Below are 20,173 nucleotides of genomic sequence, written 5' to 3'. Positions count from 1 at the left end.
GGAGGGGGTTGGGGGCGGTTTTGAGGCGTTTAAAGCGGGGATTTAGGAAGGGGGACACTGCGCACGCGCGGTTGCCATGGCGACGACCCGGAAGCGGAAGCGGCGGCGCGCGCGCGCCGGCCCGGCGGCGGCGGAAGCGCTTCCGGGGGGGCGCCGTGAGGAGGAGGAGGAGGAAGGCGGCGTGAGGAGGAGGAGGAGAGGGGGAGGAGGAGGAGGAGGAGGAAGGCGGAGGCCGCGCCGGGGCCGCCCCCATGGCGCTCAGCCTCGACCGCGAGGCCTACTACCGCCGGGTCCGCCGCCTCTATGGCAACTGGCAGGTGGGGGAGGGGGCGGGGGGGGTTCTGGAAGGTTCTGTGGGGGGTGGGGGGGGAGCTGGGGGGGGTGTGAGGGGGGTTCGGGGCTTTGGGGAGGGGGCTTAGAGGGGTTATTGGGGGATTTGGGGGGGGTTGGGGGAGTTTAGGGGGGATTTGGGGTTTTGTTTGGGGTTGGGGGGGGATCTGGGGGGTTATTGGGGGATTTGGGGGGGTTACGAGGGGAGTTTGGGGCTTTGCTGGGGATTTAGGGGGGTTATGGGTTGCTTTGGGGCTTTATTTGGGGCTTTGGGGGAGGTTGGGGGTTATGAGGGGTTGGGGGGGATTTGGGGGGAATTAAGAGGGTTTAGGGGGGATTTGAGGGGGATTTGGGGTTTTATTGGGGGTTTGGGGGGCCGTAGAGGCGTTACTGAGGGATTTGCGGGGGTTATGGGGGGATTTGGGGCTTTATTTGGGGTTTAAGGGGGGCTCAGGGCCTTTATTGGAGGGTTTGGGGGGGATTTGGGGACTTGTTGGGGATTTGGGGGTGTGTTTGTGGGGTTACGGGGGTTTTTAGAGGCATTATTGGGGGGATTTGGGGTTTTATTGGGGATTTGGGGGGTCTTCGAGGGATTATGAGGGGTTTGGGGGGATTTAGGGGAGAATTGGGGCTTTATTTGGGATTTGGGGGGGCTTAGAGGCGTTATTGGGGGATTTGGGGGGGTTGTGGGGGAGATTTGGGGATTTATTGGGGATTTTGGGGGGTCTTTGAGGCGTTATGAGGGGTTGGGGGGGATTTACAGGGGATTTGGGGCTTTATTTCGGGTTTGGGTGGGCTTTGAGGGCTTTTATGGGGCGCTCAGGAGCTTTATTGGGGTATTTGGGGGGAGGATTTAGGGTTTTATTGGGGATTTGGGGGGCTTATGGGGGGGATTTGGGGCTTTATTTGGGGTTTAAGGGGGCTTAAAGGGATTTCAGGGGGCTTAGGGCAGGCTCAGAGGCTTTATTGGGGGATTTGGGGTGGATTTGGGGCTTTATTTGGGGTTTGGGGTGGCCTTTGAGGAGTTTAGGGGAGGCTCGGGGGCTTTACAGGGGGATTTGGGGTGGATTTGGGGTTTTATTTGGGGTTTCGGGGGGCTCAGAGGCGTTATTGCGGAATTTGGGAGGGTTATGGGGGGGGGGATTGGGGATTTATTTGGGATTTGGGGGGGCTTTAAGGGGTTATTTGGGGATTTGGGGGGATTTAGGGGGTATTTGGGGTTTTATTGGGGATTTGGAGGGGATTAGAGAGATTTGAGGGGGGTTTGGAGGGCTCCAGAGGCTTTATTGGGGGATTTGGGGTGGATTTGGGGCTTTATTTGGGGTTCGGGGGGGGGGCTTAAAGATGTTACTGGGGGATTTGCGGGGTTGTGGGGGGATTTGGGGGTTTATTTGGGGTTTGGAGGGGTCTTTGTAGGATTTTGGGAGGATTTGGGGCTTTTGCAGGGGGCTTGGGGGGTCCCTGAAAGTTTATTGGGGGATTTAGAGAGATTTTGGGGGGCTTTAGGGGGGCTCAGGGGCTTTATTGGGGGATTTGGGGGGGTTTTGGGGGGCTTGAGGGGGATTTGGGGGTTTATTGGGGTTTTTGGGTGGTCTTTTGGGAGGTTTGGGGGCGATTCGGGGTTTTATTGGGGGTATTGGGGGGGCTCAGAGACGTTTTGGGGGGATTTTGGTGGGTCTGGAGGTCCTTGTGAGGGGACTTTTGGGCTCTGTAGGATTTTGGGGTCCTCCGGGGGGTCTGTAGGATTTCGGGGCACCCACGGAGGGGGTCCCCGCCCCCAAATCTCTCCCCCTTCCCCCCCCCAGAAAGGCGAGGAGGAGTTCGGGGCCGTCGACGCCATCGTGGTGTCGGTGGGGGTGGACGAGGAGATTGTCTACGCCAAGTCCACCGCCCTCCAGGTGAGCCCCCCGGGGACCCTTTTTGGGGTCACTTCGACCTTTTGGGGTCTCGGAACCCCCCAAAAAACCCTAAAACGCCCCCCCAGACCTGGCTTTTTGGGTACGAGCTGACCGACACCATCATGGCCTTCTGCGAGGACAAGATCCTCTTCATGGCCAGCAAGAAGAAGGTGGAGTTCCTCAAGCAGGTGGCCACCGGCAAGGGGGGGACAACGCCAACGGGGTCCCCGCCATCACCCTGCTGGTGCGGGGAGAAGGTGAGGGGGGCGAGCGGGGGCGGGGTTGCGGGGTTTTGGGGTTCGGGGGGCAGAGGTGGGCGGCGGGAGGCGGGGTGTTGAGGTGGGGACGTGGTTTTGGGGTCTCGCGGGGTAGAAATGGGCGTTGGGATGACCAAGGTTGAGGTGGGGACGTGGTTCTGGGGTCTTGGGGGGTGGAAATGGGCGTTGGGATGGCCAAGGTTGAGGTGGGGACGTGGTTTTGGGGTCTTGGGGGTGGAAATGGGCGTTGGGATGGCCAAGGTTGAGGTGGGGACGTGGTTTTGGGGTCTTGGGGGGTGGAAATGGGCGTTGGGATGGCCAAGGTTGAGGTGGGGATGTGGTTTTGGGGTCTTGGGGGGTGGAAATGGGCGTTGGGATGGCCAAGGTTGAGGTGGGGACGTGGTTTTGGGGTCTTGGGGGTAGAAATGGGCGTTGGGACGACCAAGGTTGAGGTGGGGACGTGGTTTTGGGGTCTTGGGGGGTGGAAATGGGCGTTGGGATGCCCAATTTTGAGGTGGGGACGTGGTTTTGGGGTCTTGGGGGTGGAAATGGGCGTTGGGATGGCCAAGGTTGAGGTGGGGACGCGGTTTTGGGGTCTTGGGGGGTGGAAATGGGCGTTGGGATGGCCAAGGTTGAGGTGGGGACGTGGTTTTGGGGTCTTGGGGGGTGGAAACGGGCGTTGGGATGGCCAAGGTTGAGGTGGGGACGTGGTTTTGGGGTCTTGGGGGGTGAAAATGGGCGTTGGGATGGCCAAGGTTGAGGTGGGGATGTGGTTTTGGGGTCTCGGGGGTAGAAACGGGCGTTGGGATGACCAAGGTTGAGGTGGGGACGTCCGGCGCTTTTAACCGTTTTCCGCGCTTTTCGGCCCAGAACGAGAGCAACAAGGCCAACTTCGAGAAGATGGTGGAGGCCCTGAAGGTTGAGGGTGGCGGCAAGCGTGGTTTTGGGGTCTTGGGGGGGTGAGGAGGGCGGAACGACTTGGGATGACCAAGGTTGAGGTGGGGACGTGGTGTTGGGGTCTTGGGGGGTAGAAACGGGCATTGGGACCCCAATTTTGAGGTGGGGACGTGCTTTTGGGGTCCCACCACCCTGACGGAGACGCCGTGTCCTCCGGCGTCTAGGTGGGGACGTGGTTTTGGGGTCCCACCACCTCGAGGTGATGCCCGGCGGTGGACGCCGGGGGACAGGAGGGCAGCTTCCGGCGCTTTTAACCGTTTCTCTTCGCTTTTCGGCCCAGAACGAGAGCAACAAGGCCAACTTCGAGAAGATGGTGGAGGCCCTGAAGGCCAGCAAGGGCGGCAAGCGCATCGGGGTCTTCAGCAAGGACAAGTTCCCCGGCGACTTCATGAGGAGCTGGAACGACTGCCTGGGCAAGGAGGGCTTCGAGAAGGTTCGAAGGTTCTCCCCACCCCCGCGTGGCCCCCCCGGGGGGGGGAGGAGAGGGGGCTCGTGCGTCACCCCGATGTCCCCCTCCACCCCAGGTGGACATCCAGCGCCGTGGCTTTGGCCTCACACCATGGCGGCCAAGGAGGACGGCGAGCTGCAGCTGATGCGCAAGGCGGCCGCCATCACCTCCGAGGTCTTCTCCAAGTTCTTCAAGGAGCGGGTGATGGAGATCGTGGACGCCGACGAGGTTTGGGGGGGGGGGGGGACACGCGGGGGGTGGGGGGTGGGGCAGCAGCGAGGGGACACGAGGCCACCGCCGCGTCCTCCCCGCAGAAGGTGCGGCACAGCAAGCTGGCCGAGTCGGTGGAGAAGGCCATCGAGGAGAAGAAGTACCTGGCGGGGGCCGACCCGTCCACCGTGGAGATGTGCTACCCCCCCCCATCATCCAGAGCGGCGGCAACTACAACCTCAAGTTCAGCGTGGTCAGGTGGGCCGGCCCCAAAAGTCGTCCCCCCCCCCCCAAAAACTTCTTCTCCCCGAGATTGGGCCCCAAAACCGTCCCCGTCCCGAGGCTGGTGGCATCTGGGGGGGCTTTGGTGCAAGGGTTCCATCATGGTGGCATCTGGGGGGGCTTCAGTGCAAGGGTTGCGGCATGGTGGCATCTAAGGGGGCTTCGGCGTTGGGGTTCCATCACGGTGGCATCTGAGGGGGCTTTGGTGCAAGGGTTCCATCATGGTGGCATCTAAGGGGGCTTTGCCAGGGCATCTGAGGGGGCTTTGGTGCAAGGGTTCCATCATGGTGGCATCTAAGGGGGCTTCGGTGTTGGGGTTCCATCATGGCGGCATCTAAGGGGGCTTTGGTGCAAGGGTTCCATCATGGTGGCATCTAAGGGGGCTTGGCCGTTGGGGTTCCATCATGGTGGCATCTAAGGGGGCTTCGGTGTTGGGGTTCCATCATGGTGGCATCTGAGGGGGCTTCGCTGTTGGGGTTCCATGGTGGTGGCATCTAAGGGGGCTTCGCCGTTGGGGTTCCATTGTGGTGGCATCTAAGGGGCTTGGCCGTTGGGGTTCCATCATGGTGGCATCTAAGGGGGCTTCGCCGTTGGGGTTCCATGGTGGTGGCATCTAAGGGGGCTTCGCCGTTGGGGTTCCATGGTGGTGGCATCTAAGGGGGCTTCGCCGCCGGGCTTCGCGTTCCACCGTGAAGACCTCAGGGAGGGTTTTGGAGAATCTCAAGGGGGTTTTGGGGTCGGGGAGGGCGTCATTGTCCCCCGCTGTCCCCCCCCCAGTGACAAGAACCACATGCACTTCGGGGCCATCACCTGCGCCATGGGCATCCGCTACAAGTCCTACTGCTCCAACCTGGTGCGCACGCTGATGGTGGACCCCCCGCAGGAGATGCAGGACCACTACGCCTTCCTCCTGCAGCTGCAGGAGGAGATGCTGAAGGAGATGCGGCACGGTGGGGACCTCGGGGTGGGGTTGGGGTGGGGGGGACGCCTCGGGGCCGCCGGGAGGTCCTCAGCGCCCTCCTTCTCCTCGGCAGGGGCGCGGCTCTGCGACGTCTACGGGGCGGTGATGGAGGTGGTGAAGAAGCAGAAGCCGGAGCTGCTGAGCAAGATCACCAAGAACTTGGGGTGAGAAGGGGGAGGGGCACCTCGGGGACGTTTTGGGGACGTTTTGGGGACGTTTCGGGGAGGTCTTGAGGACCTTCTGGTGGTCTCCAGCTTCGCCATGGGGATCGAGTTCCGGGAAGGCTCGCTCGTCATCAACAGCAAGAACCAGCAGCGCCTCAAGAAGGGTGAGGAGCACTTCCACGGCGACGTCCCCCCTTTTTTCGGGGGGGGTCCCCGCGGTGTCCCCCCCAACGTCCCCAACGTCCCCGCCGCCTCCTTCTCCAGGCATGGTCTTCAGCATCAACGTGGGCTTCTCGGACCTGCCCAACAAGGAGGGCAAGAAGCCGGAGGAGCGCACCTACGCCATGTTCATCGGCGGACACCGTGCTGGTGGACGAGGTGGGGACGCCGGTGGCGTCGGGCCCCACCCCGAGGGGCCGCCACCCGGCCGCGACCCCACGCTCTTCTTCTTCTTCTTCTTCTTCTTCTTCTTCTTCTTCTCTCCTCCTTCTCCTCCTCTTCCTCCTCGCAGGACGGCCCCGCCGTCATCCTGACCGCCGTCAAGAAGAAGGTCAAGAATGTCGGGATCTTCCTCAAGGTGATGCCCGGAGGATGTTTTGGGGGGGCAAAAACTCTTTTTTTTTCTCCTAATTTGGTCAAAATTCACGGTTTTCTGACGCGGTTTGGGCAAAAATCACATTTTTCCGACGTGGTTTGGGCAAAATTCACATTTTTCCGACGTGGGGATTGGGCAAAATTGGCTTTTTTCTGTCATGGTTTGGGCAAAATTTAGCTTTTTTCTGACGTGGTTTGGGCAAAATTTAGCTTTTTTCGCGCTAGGTTTGGGCAAAACGGACATTCCCCTGACGTGATTTGGGTAAAATTGACTTTTTTTCTGATAGGAATTGGGCAAAATTGGCTTTTTTCTGACACGGTTGGGGCCAAATTGACTTTCTTTCAACATGGTTTGGGCGAAATTGGTGTTTTCCTGACACAATTTGGGCAAAATTGACTTTTTCTGATAGGATTTGGGCAAAATAGAGGTTTTCCTGATGCGATTTGGGCAAAATTGACTTTTTTTGCCAGGATTTGGGCAAAATAGAGGTTTTCCTGATGCGATTTGGGCAAAATTGATTTTTTTCCTGACACGATTTGGGCAAATTGGCATTTTCCTGACATGATTTGGGCAAAATTGACTTTTTTCTGATGTGATTCAGGCAAAACTGGCTCTTTTCTGTTGGGGTTTGGGCAAAATTGATGGTTTTGTGATGTGATTTGGGCAAAATTGACTTTTTTCACGCTCGATTTGGGCAAAATTGACATTTTCCTGACGCGATTTGGGAAAAATCGACGTTTTTTGACGGGGTTTGGGCAAAACCAGCGTTTTTCTGACGCGATTTGGGCAGAACCAGCGTATTTTGCCAATTTGGCGTGAAAACGCCCTCTTTCCCCCAGAACGAGGACGAGGAGGAGGAGGAAGAGGAGAAAGACGAAGCCGAAGACCTCTTGGGCCGCAGCTCCCGGGCGGCGCTGCTGACGGAGCGGACGCGGGTAAGGCTTGGGGCTGGGGTTTTTTGGGCAAAAAAGGGGGAAATCGGGTCCGCCACGCCCTTCCCGGTGTCCTCCAGAACGAGCTGACGGCGGAGGAGAAGCGCCGGGCCCACCAGAAGGAGCTGGCCACCCAACTCAATGAAGAAGCCCGCCGCCGCCTGACCGAGCAGAAGGGCGAGCAGCAGATCCAAAAGTGAGCCTCGCTTTCCCGATTTCCCTGTTTTTTTCCCCAAAACGGCCCCTTTTTGACCCGTTTTCCCCTCCTTTCAGAGCCCGGAAGTCCAACATCTCCTACAAGAACCCGGCGCTGATGCCCAAGGAGCCCCACATCCGCGAGATGAAGATCTACATCGACAAGAAGTACGAGACCGTCATCATGCCCGTCTTCGGCATCGCCACCCCCTTCCACATCGCCACCATCAAGGTGGGGGCTTTGGGGACGTTTTGGGGGGTTTTGGGGACATTTTGGGGGGTTTGGGGACGTTCTGGGGGGCTTGGGGACACCTCGGGGTGCCCCAAGTTCTCTGAGGCGGCCAAAGGTTCGTCCAGCCTTGGAGAACCTCAAGGTTGGGTTTTGGGCTGGAGAAACGTTGGGTTTCGGGTTGGAGAACCTCAACGTAGGGTTTTTGGGGTGGAGAACCCCAATGTTGGGCTTTGGGGTGAAGAACCTCAACTTTGGGTTTTGGGGTGGAGAAACATTGAGTTTTGGGATTGGAGAACCTCAACATTGGGTTTTGGGGTGGGAAAATGTTGAGTTTTGAGGTGGAGAAACTCAGTTGAGTTTTGGGGTTGGAGAACCTCAACGTTGGGCTTTGGGGTGGAAAACGTTGAGTTTTGGGGTGAAGAAACTCAACGTTGGGTTTTGGGGTGAAGAACCTCAACGTTGGGTTTTGAGTGGAGAAATGTTGAATTTTAGGGTTGGAGAACCTCAACATCGGGTTTTGGGGTGGAAAACGTTGAGTTTTGAGGTGGAGAAACATTGAGTTTTGGGATTGGAGAACCTCAACGTTGGGCTTTGGGGTGGAAAACGTTGAGTTTTGGGGATGAAGAACCTCAACGTTGGGTTTTGGGGTGAAGAACCTCAACGTTGGGTTTTGAGGTGGAGAAATGTTGAATTTTAGGGTTGGAGAACCTCAACATCGGGTTTTGGGGTGGAAAACGTTGAGTTTTGGGGTTGGAGAACCTCAGCATGTTGAGTTTTGGGGTGAAGAACCTCAACGTTGGGTTTTGGGGTTGGAGAAAACGTTGGGTTTTGGGGTGAAGAACCTCAACATCGGGTTTCGGGGTGGGGTTGGGGTTAGAACCTCAACGTTGGGTTTTGAGGTGGAAAAACGTTGAGTTTCGAGGTGGAAAATGTTGGGTTTTGGGGTGAAGAGCCTCAACATTGGGTTTTGGGGTGGATAAATGTTGGCTTTTGGGGTGGAGAACCTCAATGTTGGGTTTTGGGGTGAAGAACCTCGACGTTGGGTTTCGGGGTTGGAGAAAACATGTAGGGTTTTGGGGTTGGAGAACCTCAACGTTGGGTTTTGGGGTGGAAAACCTTGACTTTTGGGGTGAAAAAACGTTGGGTTTTGGGGTGAAGAAAACCTTGAGGTTTGAGGTGGAAAAATGTTGACTTTTGGGGTTGGAGAACCTCAACGTTGGGTTTTGGGGTTGGAGAAAATGTTGGGTTTTGGGGTTGGAGAACTTCAACGTTGGGTTTTGGGGTGAAAACCTCAACATCAGGTTTTGGGGTTGGAGAACCTCAATGTTGGGTTTTGGGGTGGAAAACGTTGAGTTTTGAGGTGGAAAAATGTTGAGTTTTGGGGCTGCAGAACCTCAATGTTGGGTTTTGGGGTTGCAGAACCTCGACGTTTTGGGTTTTGGGGGGTTGCAGAACCTCAAAGTTGGCTTTTGGGGTGAAGAACCTCAGCATCGAGCTTTTGGGTTTTGGGGTGAGAACCTCAACATTGGGTTTTGGGGTCGGAGAACCTCAACGTCGGTCTTTTTGGGGTGAAATCGGGCGGATTTGACGCCGCGAGGCGCCGTTTGGCATCTCGGGGGGACGTAAAGCGCCGTAACTCCCCCCCCCCCTCCCTTTTTGGGTTCAAACCGTCCGTTTTTGGCGCAGAACATCAGCATGTCGGTGGAAGGAGACTACACCTACCTCCGCATCAACTTCTACTGCCCCGGCAGCGCCTTGGGGCGCAACGAAGGCAACATCTTCCCCAACCCCGAGGCCACCTTCGTCAAGGAGATGTGAGGGACGGGGTGGGGTGGTGGACACCTCGGGGACACCCTGGGGACACCCCGGGGACGTTTTCGGGGGGGGGTGACCCCGCGGTTGTCCACCTCCTGGCAGAACCTACCGGGCGTCCAACATGAAGACGCCGGGCGAGCAGACGGTGCCGGCGCTCAACCTGCAGAACGCCTTCCGCATCATCAAGGAGGTCCAGAAGCGCTACAAGACGCGGGAGGCCGAGGAGAAGGAGAAGGAGGTGACCGAAAAAAGGGGGGGGGGGAAGGCCCCGGCGGGCGGAGGTCCCCGCGGGTGTCGCCTAGGGGGCTGGTGGCACCCGTCGCGGTCTTCTCCAGGGGATAGTGAAGCAGGACTCGTTGGTCATCAACCTCAACCGGAGCAACCCCAAGCTGAAGGACCTCTACATCCGGCCCAACATCGCGCAGAAGAGGATGCAGGGCTCGCTGGAGGCCCACGTCAACGGTACCTGGTGGTGGAGATGGTGGAGGAGGTGGTGGAGATGAAGGTGGCGGTGATGACGATGATGATGGAGGCCGCCTCGGTTGTCCCCGCAGGGTTCCGCTTCACCTCGGTGCGCGGCGACAAGGTGGACATCCTCTACAACAACATCAAGCACGCCGTCTTCCAGCCCTGCGACGGCGAGATGATCATCGTGCTCCACTTCCACCTCAAGGTCCTCCACCGACGGGGCTCCCGGGGTCCTTTTTTGGGGAAAAAACACTAAAATTTGTGATTTTTTGGGTCGCAGAACGCCATCATGTTCGGGAAGAAGCGCCACACGGACGTCCAGTTCTACACGGAGGTGGGCGAGATCACCACCGACCTGGGCAAGCACCAGCACATGCACGACCGAGATGACCTCTACGCCGAGCAGGTGGGCTTTTGGGGGTCCTCAGGGTGGGCTTTTGGGTTCTTGGGTGGTGTTTTGGGGTCTCGGGGTGGTTTTAAGAGTTCTTGGGTGGTATTTTGGGGTCTCGGGTGGTCTTGGAGGTTCTCCGGGAGGTGTTTTGGGTCTCGGGGTGGTTTTGGGGGGTTCTCGGGGTAGTTTTCAGGGTTCTGGAAGAGTGTTTTGGTTTCTTGGGGTGGTATTTTGGGTTCTCGGGGTGGTTTTGGGTTCTTCAGTGGTGTTTTGGGGGTCTTGGGGTGGTTTTGAGGGTTCTTGGGTGGTGTTTTGGGTCTCGGGGTGGTCTTGGAGGTCCTCCAGGAGGTGTTTTGGAGTCTCGGGGTGGTTTTGAGGGTTCTTGGGGAGGTGTTTTGGGGTCTCGGGGTGGTCTTGGAGGTCCTCCCGGAGGTATTTTGGGGGTTCTCGGGGTAGTTTTGGGGTTCTCGGGTGTAGTTTTGGGGTTCTCGGGGTAGTTTTGGGGGTTCTGGAGAGTGTTTTGGGGTTTCTTGGAGGTGGTATTTTGGGGTCTCGGGGTGGTTTTGGGGGTTCTTCAGTGGTGTTTTGGGGGTCTTGGGGTGGTTTTGAGGGTTCTTGGTGGTGTTTTGGGGTCTCGGGGTGGTCTTGGAGGTCCTCCAGGGGTGTTTTGGGTCTCGGGGTGGTTTTGAGGGTTCTTGGGGTGGTGTTTTGGGTTCTTCAGTGGTGTTTTGGGGTCTTGGGGTGGTCTTGGAGGTTCTCCAGGAGGTGTTTTGGGGTCTCGGGGTGGTTTTGAGGGTTCTTGGGTGGTGTTTTGGGGTCTTGGGGTGGTCTTGGAGGTTCTCCAGGAGGTGTTTTGGGTTCTCGGGGTGGGTTTAAGGGTTCTTCAGTGGTGTTTTGGGTTCTCGGGGTGGGTTTAAGGGTTCTTGGGTGGTGTTTTGTGTTCTCAGGGTGGTCTTTTGGGTTCTTGGGTGGTGTTTTGGGGTCTCGGGGTGGTCTTGGAGGCTCTCCGGAAGGTGTTTTGGGGTCTCGGGGTGGTTTTTGAGGATCTCCGGGGGGCGTTTTGGGTTTTTGAGGTGTTTTTAAGGTTTCTTGGGTGGTGTTCTGGGTTCTTCAGTGGTGTTTTGGGGTCTTGGGGTGGTTTTTGAGGTTCTCCGGGAGGTGTTTTGGGTGTCTCGGGGTGGTTTTGAGGGTTCCTGGGAGGTGTTTTGGGTTCTGGACGAGTCTTTTGGTTTCTTGGGGTGGTTTTGGGTTCTTCAGTGGTGCTTTGGGGTCTCAGGGTGGTTTTTGAGGTTCTCCAGGAGGTGTTTTGGGGTCTTGGGGTGGTTTTGAGGGTTCTTGGGTGGTGTTTTGAGTTCTTCAGTGGTGTTTTGGGGTCTTGGGGTGGTCTTGGAGGTTCTCTGGGAGGTGTCTTGGGGTCTCAGGGTGGTTTTTGAGGTTCTCCAGGAGGTGTTTTGGGGTCTCGGGGTGGTTTTGAGGGTTCCTGGGAGGTGTTTTGGCTTCTGGGAGTCTTTTGGTTTCTTGGGGGGTTTTGGGACTTCAGTGGTGCTTTGGGGTCTCGGGGTGGTTTTTGAGGGTTCTCCGGGAGGTGTTTTGGGGTCTCGGGGTGGTTTTGAGGGTTCTTGGGAGGTGTTTTGGGGTCTCGGGGTGGTCTTTTGGGTTCTTCAGTGGTGTTTTGGGGTCTCGGGGTGGTCTTGGAGGTTCTCCAGGAGGTGTTTTGGGTGTCGGGGTGGTTTAGAGGGTTCTTGGGTGGTGTTTTGGGGTCTCGGGAGGTCTTGAGGGTTTCTGTGAGGTGTTTTGAGGTGTCGGGGTGGTTTTGAGGGTTCTTGGGTGGTGTTTTGGGGTCTCGGGGTGGTCTTGGAGGTTTCCGGGAGGTGTTTTGGGGACTCGGGGTGGTTTTGAGGGTTCTTCGGTGGTGTTTTGGGGTCTCGGGGTGGTCTTGGAGGTTCTCCAGGAGGTGTTTTGGGATCTCGGGGTGGTTTAGAGGGTTCTTCAGTGGTGTTTTGGGGTCTTGGGGTGGTCTTGGAGGTTCTCCAGGAGGTGTTTTGGGGTCTCGGGGTGGTTTAGAGGGTTCTTGGGTGGTGTCTTGGGGTCTCAGGGTGGTTTTCGAGGTTCTCCAGGGAGGTGTTTTGGGTTCTTGGGGTGGTTTTAAGGGTTCTTGGTGGTGTTTTGAGTTCTTCAGTGGTGTTTTGGGGTCTTGGGGTGGTCTTGGAGGTTCTCCAGGAGGTGTTTTGGGTCTCGAGGTGGTTTAGAGGGTTCTTGGGTGGTGTTTTGGGGTCTCGGGGTGGTTTTGAGTGTCCTTGAGTGGTGTTTTGGGGTCTCGGGGTGGTCTTGGAGGTCCTCCCGGAGGTATTTTGGGGTCTCAGGGTGGTTTTGAGGGTTCTCGGGGTAGTTTTCAGGGTTCTGGGAGTCTTTTGGTTTTTGAGGGGTATTTTGGGTTCTCGGGGTGAGTTCTTTTGGTGTTTTGGGGTCTTGGGGTGGTTTTTGAGGTTTCCGGGCGGTGTTTTGGGTCTCGGGGTGGTTTTGAGGGTTCTTGGGTGGTGTTTTGGGTTCTTCAGTGGTGTTTTGGGGTCTTGGGGTGGTCTTGGAGGTTCTCCGGGAGGTGTTTTGGGTTCTGGAAGAGTCTTTTGGTTTCTTGGGGTGGTATCTTGGGTTCTCGGGGTGGTTTTGAGCATTATCTGGTGGTGTTTTGTGTTGTCCAGGTGGTATTTTGGGTTCTTGGGGTGGTTTTAGAGGTTCTTGAGGTCTTTTGGGTTCCTGGGGTGGTCTTTTGGGTTCTCGGGGTGCTTTTGGGCGTTCTCAGGTTTTTTGGGTTCTCAGCGTCGTTTTGGAGGTTCTTGGGGTGGTTTCGAGGGTTCTGGAAGAGTCTTTTGGGGTCTTGGATGGTGCTTTGGGTTCTTGAGGTGGTTTTGAGGGTTCTCGAGTGGGTTTTGGGTGGGTGGTCTTCTGGGGTCTTGGGTGGTCTTTTGGGTTCCTGGGGAGGTGTTTTCAGTTTTAGGGTGGTGTTTTGGGTTCTTGGGGTGGTTTTGAGGGTTCTGGGGGTGTGTTTTGGGTTCTAGAAGAGTCTTTTCTGTTCTGGGGGTGGTCTTGGAGGTTCTGGGAGTGTCTTTTGGGTTCCGGAAGAGTCTTTTGGGGTCTTAGAGGTTCTTGGAGCAGTCTGGGAGGTTCTCGGGCTGTCTTTTGGGTTCTTCGGGTGGTTTTTTGCCTTTGGGGGGGGGGTCTTTTGTTTTTTTAGGGTGCTTGGGGGAGTTCTTGGGGAGGTTTTTAGGATTCTGGAGATGCTTTTGACCATTGGGGTGGTTTTTGGGGGTCCTCGGGGTGGCTTTGGGGGTCCTCGGGGTGGCTTTGGGGAGTTCTTGGGGAGGTTTTCAGGATTCAGGAGATGTTTTTGACCATTGGGGTGGGTTTGGAGGTCCTTGGGGTGTTTCGGGGCGATCTTGGGGTGCTTTTGGGTGTTCTGGGGTGGTTTTGGGGGTTCTGGTGGTGGTTTTGGGGCCGCTGACCCCCCAGGTCCCCCCCAGATGGAGCGGGAGATGCGCCACAAGCTGAAGACGGCCTTCAAGAACTTCATCGAGAAGGTGGAGGCCCTCACCAAGGAGGAGCTGGAGTTCGAGGTGCCCTTCCGGGAGCTGGGGTGAGTAGGGCCTCCGGGGCGAGGAGACCCCAAAATACCTCTTTTTTCCCCCAAAAAAACCCCACCTTTGGAGCCCCCCGAGCCCACCGCGCGTCTCCTCCAGGTTCAACGGCGCCCCGTACCGCAGCACCTGCCTCCTCCAACCCACCAGCAGCGCCTTGGTGAACTGCACGGAATGGGTGAGGGCCTTCGCTTTTTTTTTTTGGGGGGGGCCGAAACGAAGCGGGTTCGGAGGCCGGCGGGACCTCCCGCTTGACGGTTGCCTCCTCCTCCTCCTCCTCCTCCTCCTCCTCCTCCTCCTCCTCCTCCTCCTCCTCCTCCTCCCCAGCCTCCCTTCGTGGTGACCCTGGACGAGGTGGAGCTGATCCACTTCGAGCGGGTGCAGTTCCACCTCAAGAACTTCGACATGGTCATCGTCTACAAGGACTACAGCAAGAAGGTCACCATGATCAACGCCATCCCCGTCGCCTCCCTCGACCCCATCAAGGAGTGGCTCAAGTCAGTGTCCTCCCCCCACCCCACCCCACCCCACCCCACCCCGAGGCCCCACCGCCTCCTCCAGCCTCCTCTTCCTCCTCACCCTCCCCCCTTCCTCGCCCAGCTCCTGCGACCTCAAGTACACCGAGGGCGTCCAGTCGCTCAACTGGACCAAGATCATGAAGACCATCGTGGACGACCCCGAGGGCTTCTTCGAGCAGGGCGGGTGGTCCTTCTTGGAGCCCGAAGGCGAGGTGAGGACCTCCCTGGGCAACTTGGGGACCTCCCCGGGGCAGTTGGGGTCCTCCTGGGGGCAGTTTTGGACCTCCAGGGGCAGTTGAGGTCCACCTGGGGGCAGTGTTGGACCTCCAGGGGTAGTTTTGGTCTTAATGGGAGTAGTTTTGGACCTCCTGGGTTAGTTGAGGTCCTCCTGGGGGTAGTTTTGGACCTCCTGGGGCAGTTGAGGTCCTCTAGGGTTAGTTGAGGTCCTCCTGGGGGCAATTTGGGAACCTCCCGGGGCAGTTTTGGTCCTCCCGGGGGCAATTTGGGGACCTCCCGGGGGCAGTTTTAGACCTCCAGGGTTAGTTGAGGTCCTCCCAGGGCAGTTTTGGACCTCCTGGGGGCAGTTTTTGGACCTCCTGGGGGCAGTTTTGGACCTCCTGGGGGCAGTTGAGGTCCTTGCGGGGGCAGTTTTGGACCTCCTGTGGGCAGTTGAGGTCCTTGCGGGGGCAGTTTTGGACCTCCAGGGTTAGTTGAGGTCCTCCGGGGGTAGTTTTGGACCTCCAGGGGTAGTTGAGGTCCTCCTGGGGCAGTTTTGGACCTCCAGGGCTAGTTGAGGTCCTCCTGGGGACAGTTTTGGACCTCCAGGGCTAGTTGAGGTCCTCCAGGGGCAGTTGAGGTCCTCCCGGGGGCAGTTTTGGACCTCCATGGGCAGTTGAGGTCCTCCTGGGGACAGTTTTGGACCTCCAGGGCTAGTTGAGGTCCTCCTGGGGCAGTTGAGGTCCTCCTGGGGGCAGTTTTGGACCTCCTGGGGGCAGTTGAGGTCCTTGTGGGGGCAGTTTTGGACCTCCAGGGCTAGTTGAGGTCCTCCCGGGGGTAGTTTTGGACCTCCATGGGCAGTTGAGGTCCTCCTGGGGACAGTTTTGGACCTCCAGGGCTAGTTGAGGTCCTTCTGGGGCAGTTGAGGTCCTCCTCGGGGTAGTTTTGGACCTCCAGGGTTAGTTGAGGTCCTCCTGGGGCAGTTTTGGACCTCCATGGGCAGTTGAGGTCCTCCTGGGGACAGTTTTGGACCTCCAGGGCTAGTTGAGGTCCTCCTGGGGCAGTTGAGGTCCTCCTCGGGGTAGTTTTGGACCTCCAGGGTTAGTTGAGGTCCTCCTGGGAGCAGTTTTGGACCTCCAGGGTTAGTTTTGGACCTCCTGGGGCAGTTTTGGACCTCCAGGGCTAGTTGAGGTCCTCCTGGGAGCAGCTGAGGTCCTCCCAGGGGTAGTTTTGGACCTCCAGGGTTAGTTGAGGTCCTCCCGGGGGCAGTTTAGGACCTCCCGGGGCAGTTTCGGACCTCCCGGGGGCAGTTGAGGCCCTTCGTTGCCCTCCAACGTCGCGCCGTGTCCCCCCCCGGCAGGGCAGCGACGCGGAGGTGGGCGAGTCGGAGTCGGAGATCGAGGACGAGACCTTCAACCCCTCGGAGGAGGACTACGAGGAGGAGGAGGAGGACAGCGACGAGGATTACTCCTCCGAGGCCGAGGAGTCCGGTACGCGCCCGCCCAGACCCCAGGGAGCCTCCACGTCCCCGGGGAGGTGGCCTCCACGTCCCCAAGAGTCAAGGTGCCACATCCTCCAGGAGGTGGCCTCTAAATGCCCAAGGAGGTGGCCTCTAAATCGGAGGTGGCCTCTAAATCCCTAAGGAGGTGGCCTCCATGTCCCCAAAGAAGTGGCCTCCATGTCCCAAAGGAGGTGGCCTCCACATCCCCAAGGAGGTGGCCTCTAAATCCTCAAGGAGGCGGCCTCCACATCCCCAAAGAAGTAGCCTCCATGTCCCCAAGGAGGTGGCCTCTAAAATCCCCAAAGAAGTAGCCTCCGTGTCCCCAAGGAGGTGGCCTCCATCTCCCCAAGAGACAAGATGTCCCCAAGGAGGTAGCCGCCACCTCCCATTGAGGTGGCCTCTAAATCCCCAGGGAGGTGGCCTCCATGGCCCCAAAGATCCCGGTGCCATGTCCCCAAAGAAGTGGCCTCCATGTCCCAAAGGAAGTGGCCTCCACATTCCTAAGGAGTTGGCCTCCACCTCCCCAAGAGTCAAGGTGTCATGTCCCCAAGGAGGTGGCCTCTAAAGCCTCGAGGAGGTGGCCTCCACATCCCCAAAGAAGGGGCCTCCATGTCCCCAAGGAGGTTGCCTCCAAATCCCCAAGGAGGTGGCCTCCATGTCCCCAAAGAAGTGGCCCTCCATGTCCCCAAGGAGGTGGCCTCCACATTCCTAAGGAGGTGGCCTCTATGTCCCCAAAGAAGTAGCCTCCACGTCCCCAAGAGTCAAGGTGTCACGTCCCCAAGGAGGTGGCCTCTACATCCCCAAGAGTCAAGACACCATGTCCCCAAGGAGGTGGCCTCCATGTCCCCAAGGAGGTGGCCTCCATGTCCCCAAGGAGGTGGCCTCCATGTCCCCAAGGAGGTGGCCTCCAAATCCCCAAGGAGGTAGCCTCCACGTCCCCAAGAGTCAAGGTGTCACGTCCCCAAGGAGGTGGCCTCTACATCCCCAAGAGTCAAGACGCCATGTCCTCAAGGAGGTTGCCTCCAAATCCCCAAGGAGGTGGCCTCCTTGTCCCCAAAGAAGTAGCCTCCATGTCCCCAAGGAGGTGGCCTCTACATCCCCAAGAGTCAAGACACCATGTCCCCAAGGAGGTGGCCTCTAAATCCCCAAGGAGGTGGCTTCCATGTCCCCAAGGAGGTGGCTTCCATGTTCCCAAGGAGGTGGCCTCTAAATGCCCAAAGAAGTAGCCTCCACATCCCCAAGGAGGTGGCCTCCACGTCCCCAAAGAAGTGGCCTCCATGACCCCAAGGAGGTGGCCTCTACATCCCCAAGAGTCAAGACACCACGTCCCCAAGGAGGTGGCCTCCACATTCCTGAGGAGGTGGCCTCCATGTCCTCAAGAGTCAAGACACCAGGTCCCATGGAGGTGGCCTCCACATTCCTAAGGAGGTGGCCTCCATGTCCTCAAGAGTCAAGGCGCCATGTCCCCAAGGAGGTGGCCTCCAAATCCCCAAGGAGGTGGCCTCCTTGTCCCCAAAGAAGTAGCCTCCACATCCCCAAAAGTCAAGGTGTCATGTCCTCAAGTAGGTGGCCTCTAAATCCCCAAGGAGGTGGCTTCCATGTCCCCAAGGAGGTGGCTTCCATGTCCCCAAGGAGGTGGCTTCCATGTTCCCAAGGAGGTGGCCTCTAAATGCCCAAAGAAGTAGCCTCCACATCCCCAAGGAGGTGGCCTCCACATCCCCAAAGAAGTGGCCTCCATCTCCCCAAGAGACAAGATGTCCCCCAGAAGGTAGCCACCACCTCCCGAGGAGGTGGCCTCTACATCCCCAAGGAGGCGGCCTCCACGTCCCCAAAGAAGTGGCCTCCATGACCCCAAGGAGGTGGCCTCTACATCCCCAAGGAGGCGGCCTCCACGTCCCCAAAGAAGTGGCCTCCATGACCCCAAGGAGGTGGCCTCTACATCCCCAAGAGTCAAGACACCACGTCCCCAAGGAGGTGGCCTCCACATTCCTGAGGAGGTGGCCTCCATGTCCTCAAGAGTCAAGACGCCAGGTCCCCAAGGAGGTGGCCTCCACATCCCCAAAGTAGCCTCCACGTCCCCATGGAGCTGGCCTCCACCTCCCCAAGAGTCAAGATGCCACGTCCCCATGGAGGTGGCCTCCATGTCCCCAAGAGTCAAGGTGTCACGTCCCCAAGGAGGTGGCCTCTAAATCCCCAAGGAGGTGGCCTCCACCTCCCCAAGAGTCAAGGCGCCACGTCCCCATGGAGGTGGCCTCCACATTCCTAAGGAGGTGGCCTCCATGTCCCCAAGAGTCAAGGCGCCATGTCCCCAAGGAGGTGGCCTCCAAATCCCCAAGGAGGTGGCCTCCTTGTCCCCAAAAGAAGTAGCCTCCACGTCCCCAAAAGTCAAGGTGTCACGTCCCCAAGTAGGTGGCCTCTAAATCCCCAAGGAGGTGGCTTCCATGTCCCCAAAGAAGTAGCCTCCACATCCCCAAGGAGGTGGCCTCCAAATCCCCAAGGAGATGGCCTCCTTGTCCCCAAAGAAGTAGCCTCCACGTCCCGATGGAGCTGGCCTCCACCTCCTCAAGAGTCAAGATGCCACGTCCCCAAGGAGGTGGCCTCTACATCCCCAAGGAGGTGGCCTCTACATCCCCAAGGAGGTGGCCTCCATGTCCCCATGGAGATGGCCTCCATGTCCTCAAGAGTCAAGACATAATGTCCCCAAGGAGGTGGCCTCCATGTCCCCAAAGAAGTGGCCTCCACGTCCCCATGGAGGCGGCCTCCATCTTCCCAAGGAGGTGGCCTCCACATCCCCGAGGAGGCGGCCTCCACGTCCCCGGTGTCCCCCCCTAACCCCCGTCGTCCCCCCCAGAATACTCCAAGGAGTCCCTGGGGAGCGAGGAGGAGAGCGGCAAGGACTGGGACGAGCTGGAGGAGGAGGCCCGCAAAGGTGAGGCCGCGGAGGCTCTTTTTCGGGTCAATTTTTTGGCGGGTTTGGGGGTTCTCCTTTAACCGTTTTCGGCCTTTTTCCCCCCAAAAAACCACCCAAAGCCGACCGCGAGAGCCAGTACGAGGAGGAGGAGGAGCACGGCCGCAGCCGCAAGAGGAAGGCTCCGGCTCACGGCCGCCACAGCGCCCGCAGCCCCGGCCGCAGCGGGGGCCCCCGAAAAAGAAGAGGAAGTAAGGATCGGGGGGCCGGGGGGCCCGTCCCCCCGAAATCCTTCACGGACTCGTTTTTTTGCCCCCGTTTTCCTGGGTTTTGGGGTTTTTTTGGGGGGTTGTTTTTGGCGTTTTTTTGGTTTTTTTCCTCGCGGGGGGGGGGGGGGGGGCCGGACCAAGGCTTGGCGCGGGGTTGGGGTTGTGTTTGTTTTGTTGTTGTTTTTTTTTTTGGGGTGCGGGGGTCACCCCCTTTTTAAGGGGACGAACTTGGGAGCCCCAAAAGCCCCAAATCCCCAAGATTTGGGCTCAAAAACCCCAAGATTTGGGCTCGGAAACCCCAAAAACGGGGGCGCGGGGGCCTCAAAATGGCGGCCGCGGACCCCCCAAAATGGCGGCCGCGGGCCCCAAAGCGAGCCCCGAAATCGGGGTTAACGACCCCAAAACGGGGGCCGAACCCCCCCCCCCGCCCAGCTTCGGGCTGGGGGGTCCCCAAAAAGCCATAGAGGTGGGGGGGGGGGACCCCAAAACCCCCAGATTCACCCCAAAATTTGCGTGCGTCCCCCCCCCCCCCCCCCCCCCAAAGTTTCTGAATTTGGGGAGGGGGGACCCCTAAAACGCCCCTGAGACGGGCCCAAAATGCGCTGGGACAATACTGGGGGGGGTCCCCCAAAATTTTTAGGGGGGGCACCCCAAAAACAAAAAAAACACCCCAAAACCCCAAATTCCGCCCTATTTATCCCCCTGCCCCGCAGGAGGATAAATATTTATTTTTTTTTAACGTTTTTTGGCCCCCCCCGACTTTGGCCGTAGCCGGTAGCCCTCGGTCTTTTCCACGCGCCGCGTTCAATAAAAGACAAGTGGTGTTTTTTGTAACTTTTTGGGGTGAAAAGTGCTTGTTTTAGGACATTCGGGGCGGGGGGGGGGGGGGGGGCGCACCTGAGGAGACCGCTCGGGGAGGGAGGGGGGAGTGACAGGGCCGCCGGCCAATCGCGTCGCGGCGTTCTTGAAGCGTCAGCCAATCACAGCGCGCGTT

At 58.4% G+C, this 20,173-nt stretch overlaps 1 protein-coding gene across 1 annotated transcript; it reads left to right on the top strand.

Moving 5' to 3' along the window:
• Nucleotides 1–140: 140 nt before the first annotated feature.
• LOC136788642 (FACT complex subunit SPT16-like) lies at nt 141–20,013 on the top strand. The gene is given in 28 exon segments (XM_066987237.1): nt 141–317; nt 2,136–2,228; nt 2,315–2,485; nt 3,723–3,900; nt 3,979–4,118; nt 4,205–4,303; nt 4,306–4,358; nt 5,160–5,332; nt 5,417–5,507; nt 5,598–5,671; nt 5,772–5,863; nt 5,865–5,885; nt 6,019–6,084; nt 6,942–7,037; nt 7,115–7,230; nt 7,308–7,461; nt 9,148–9,275; nt 9,379–9,514; nt 9,612–9,738; nt 9,831–9,949; nt 10,025–10,150; nt 13,654–13,766; nt 13,870–13,945; nt 14,095–14,264; nt 14,368–14,497; nt 15,862–15,991; nt 18,854–18,931; nt 19,033–20,013. Coding segments are annotated over 28 exon segments (3,381 nt in total). The 5' UTR covers nt 141–251; the 3' UTR covers nt 19,398–20,013.
• Nucleotides 20,014–20,173: the final 160 nt, after the last annotated feature.

Source organism: Anser cygnoides, chromosome W (genome assembly GCF_040182565.1).
Source record: "Anser cygnoides isolate HZ-2024a breed goose chromosome W, Taihu_goose_T2T_genome, whole genome shotgun sequence".
NCBI classification, from domain to species: Eukaryota; Metazoa; Chordata; class Aves; order Anseriformes; family Anatidae; genus Anser; species Anser cygnoides.
This window is presented reverse-complemented; position numbering and strand designations above follow the sequence as displayed.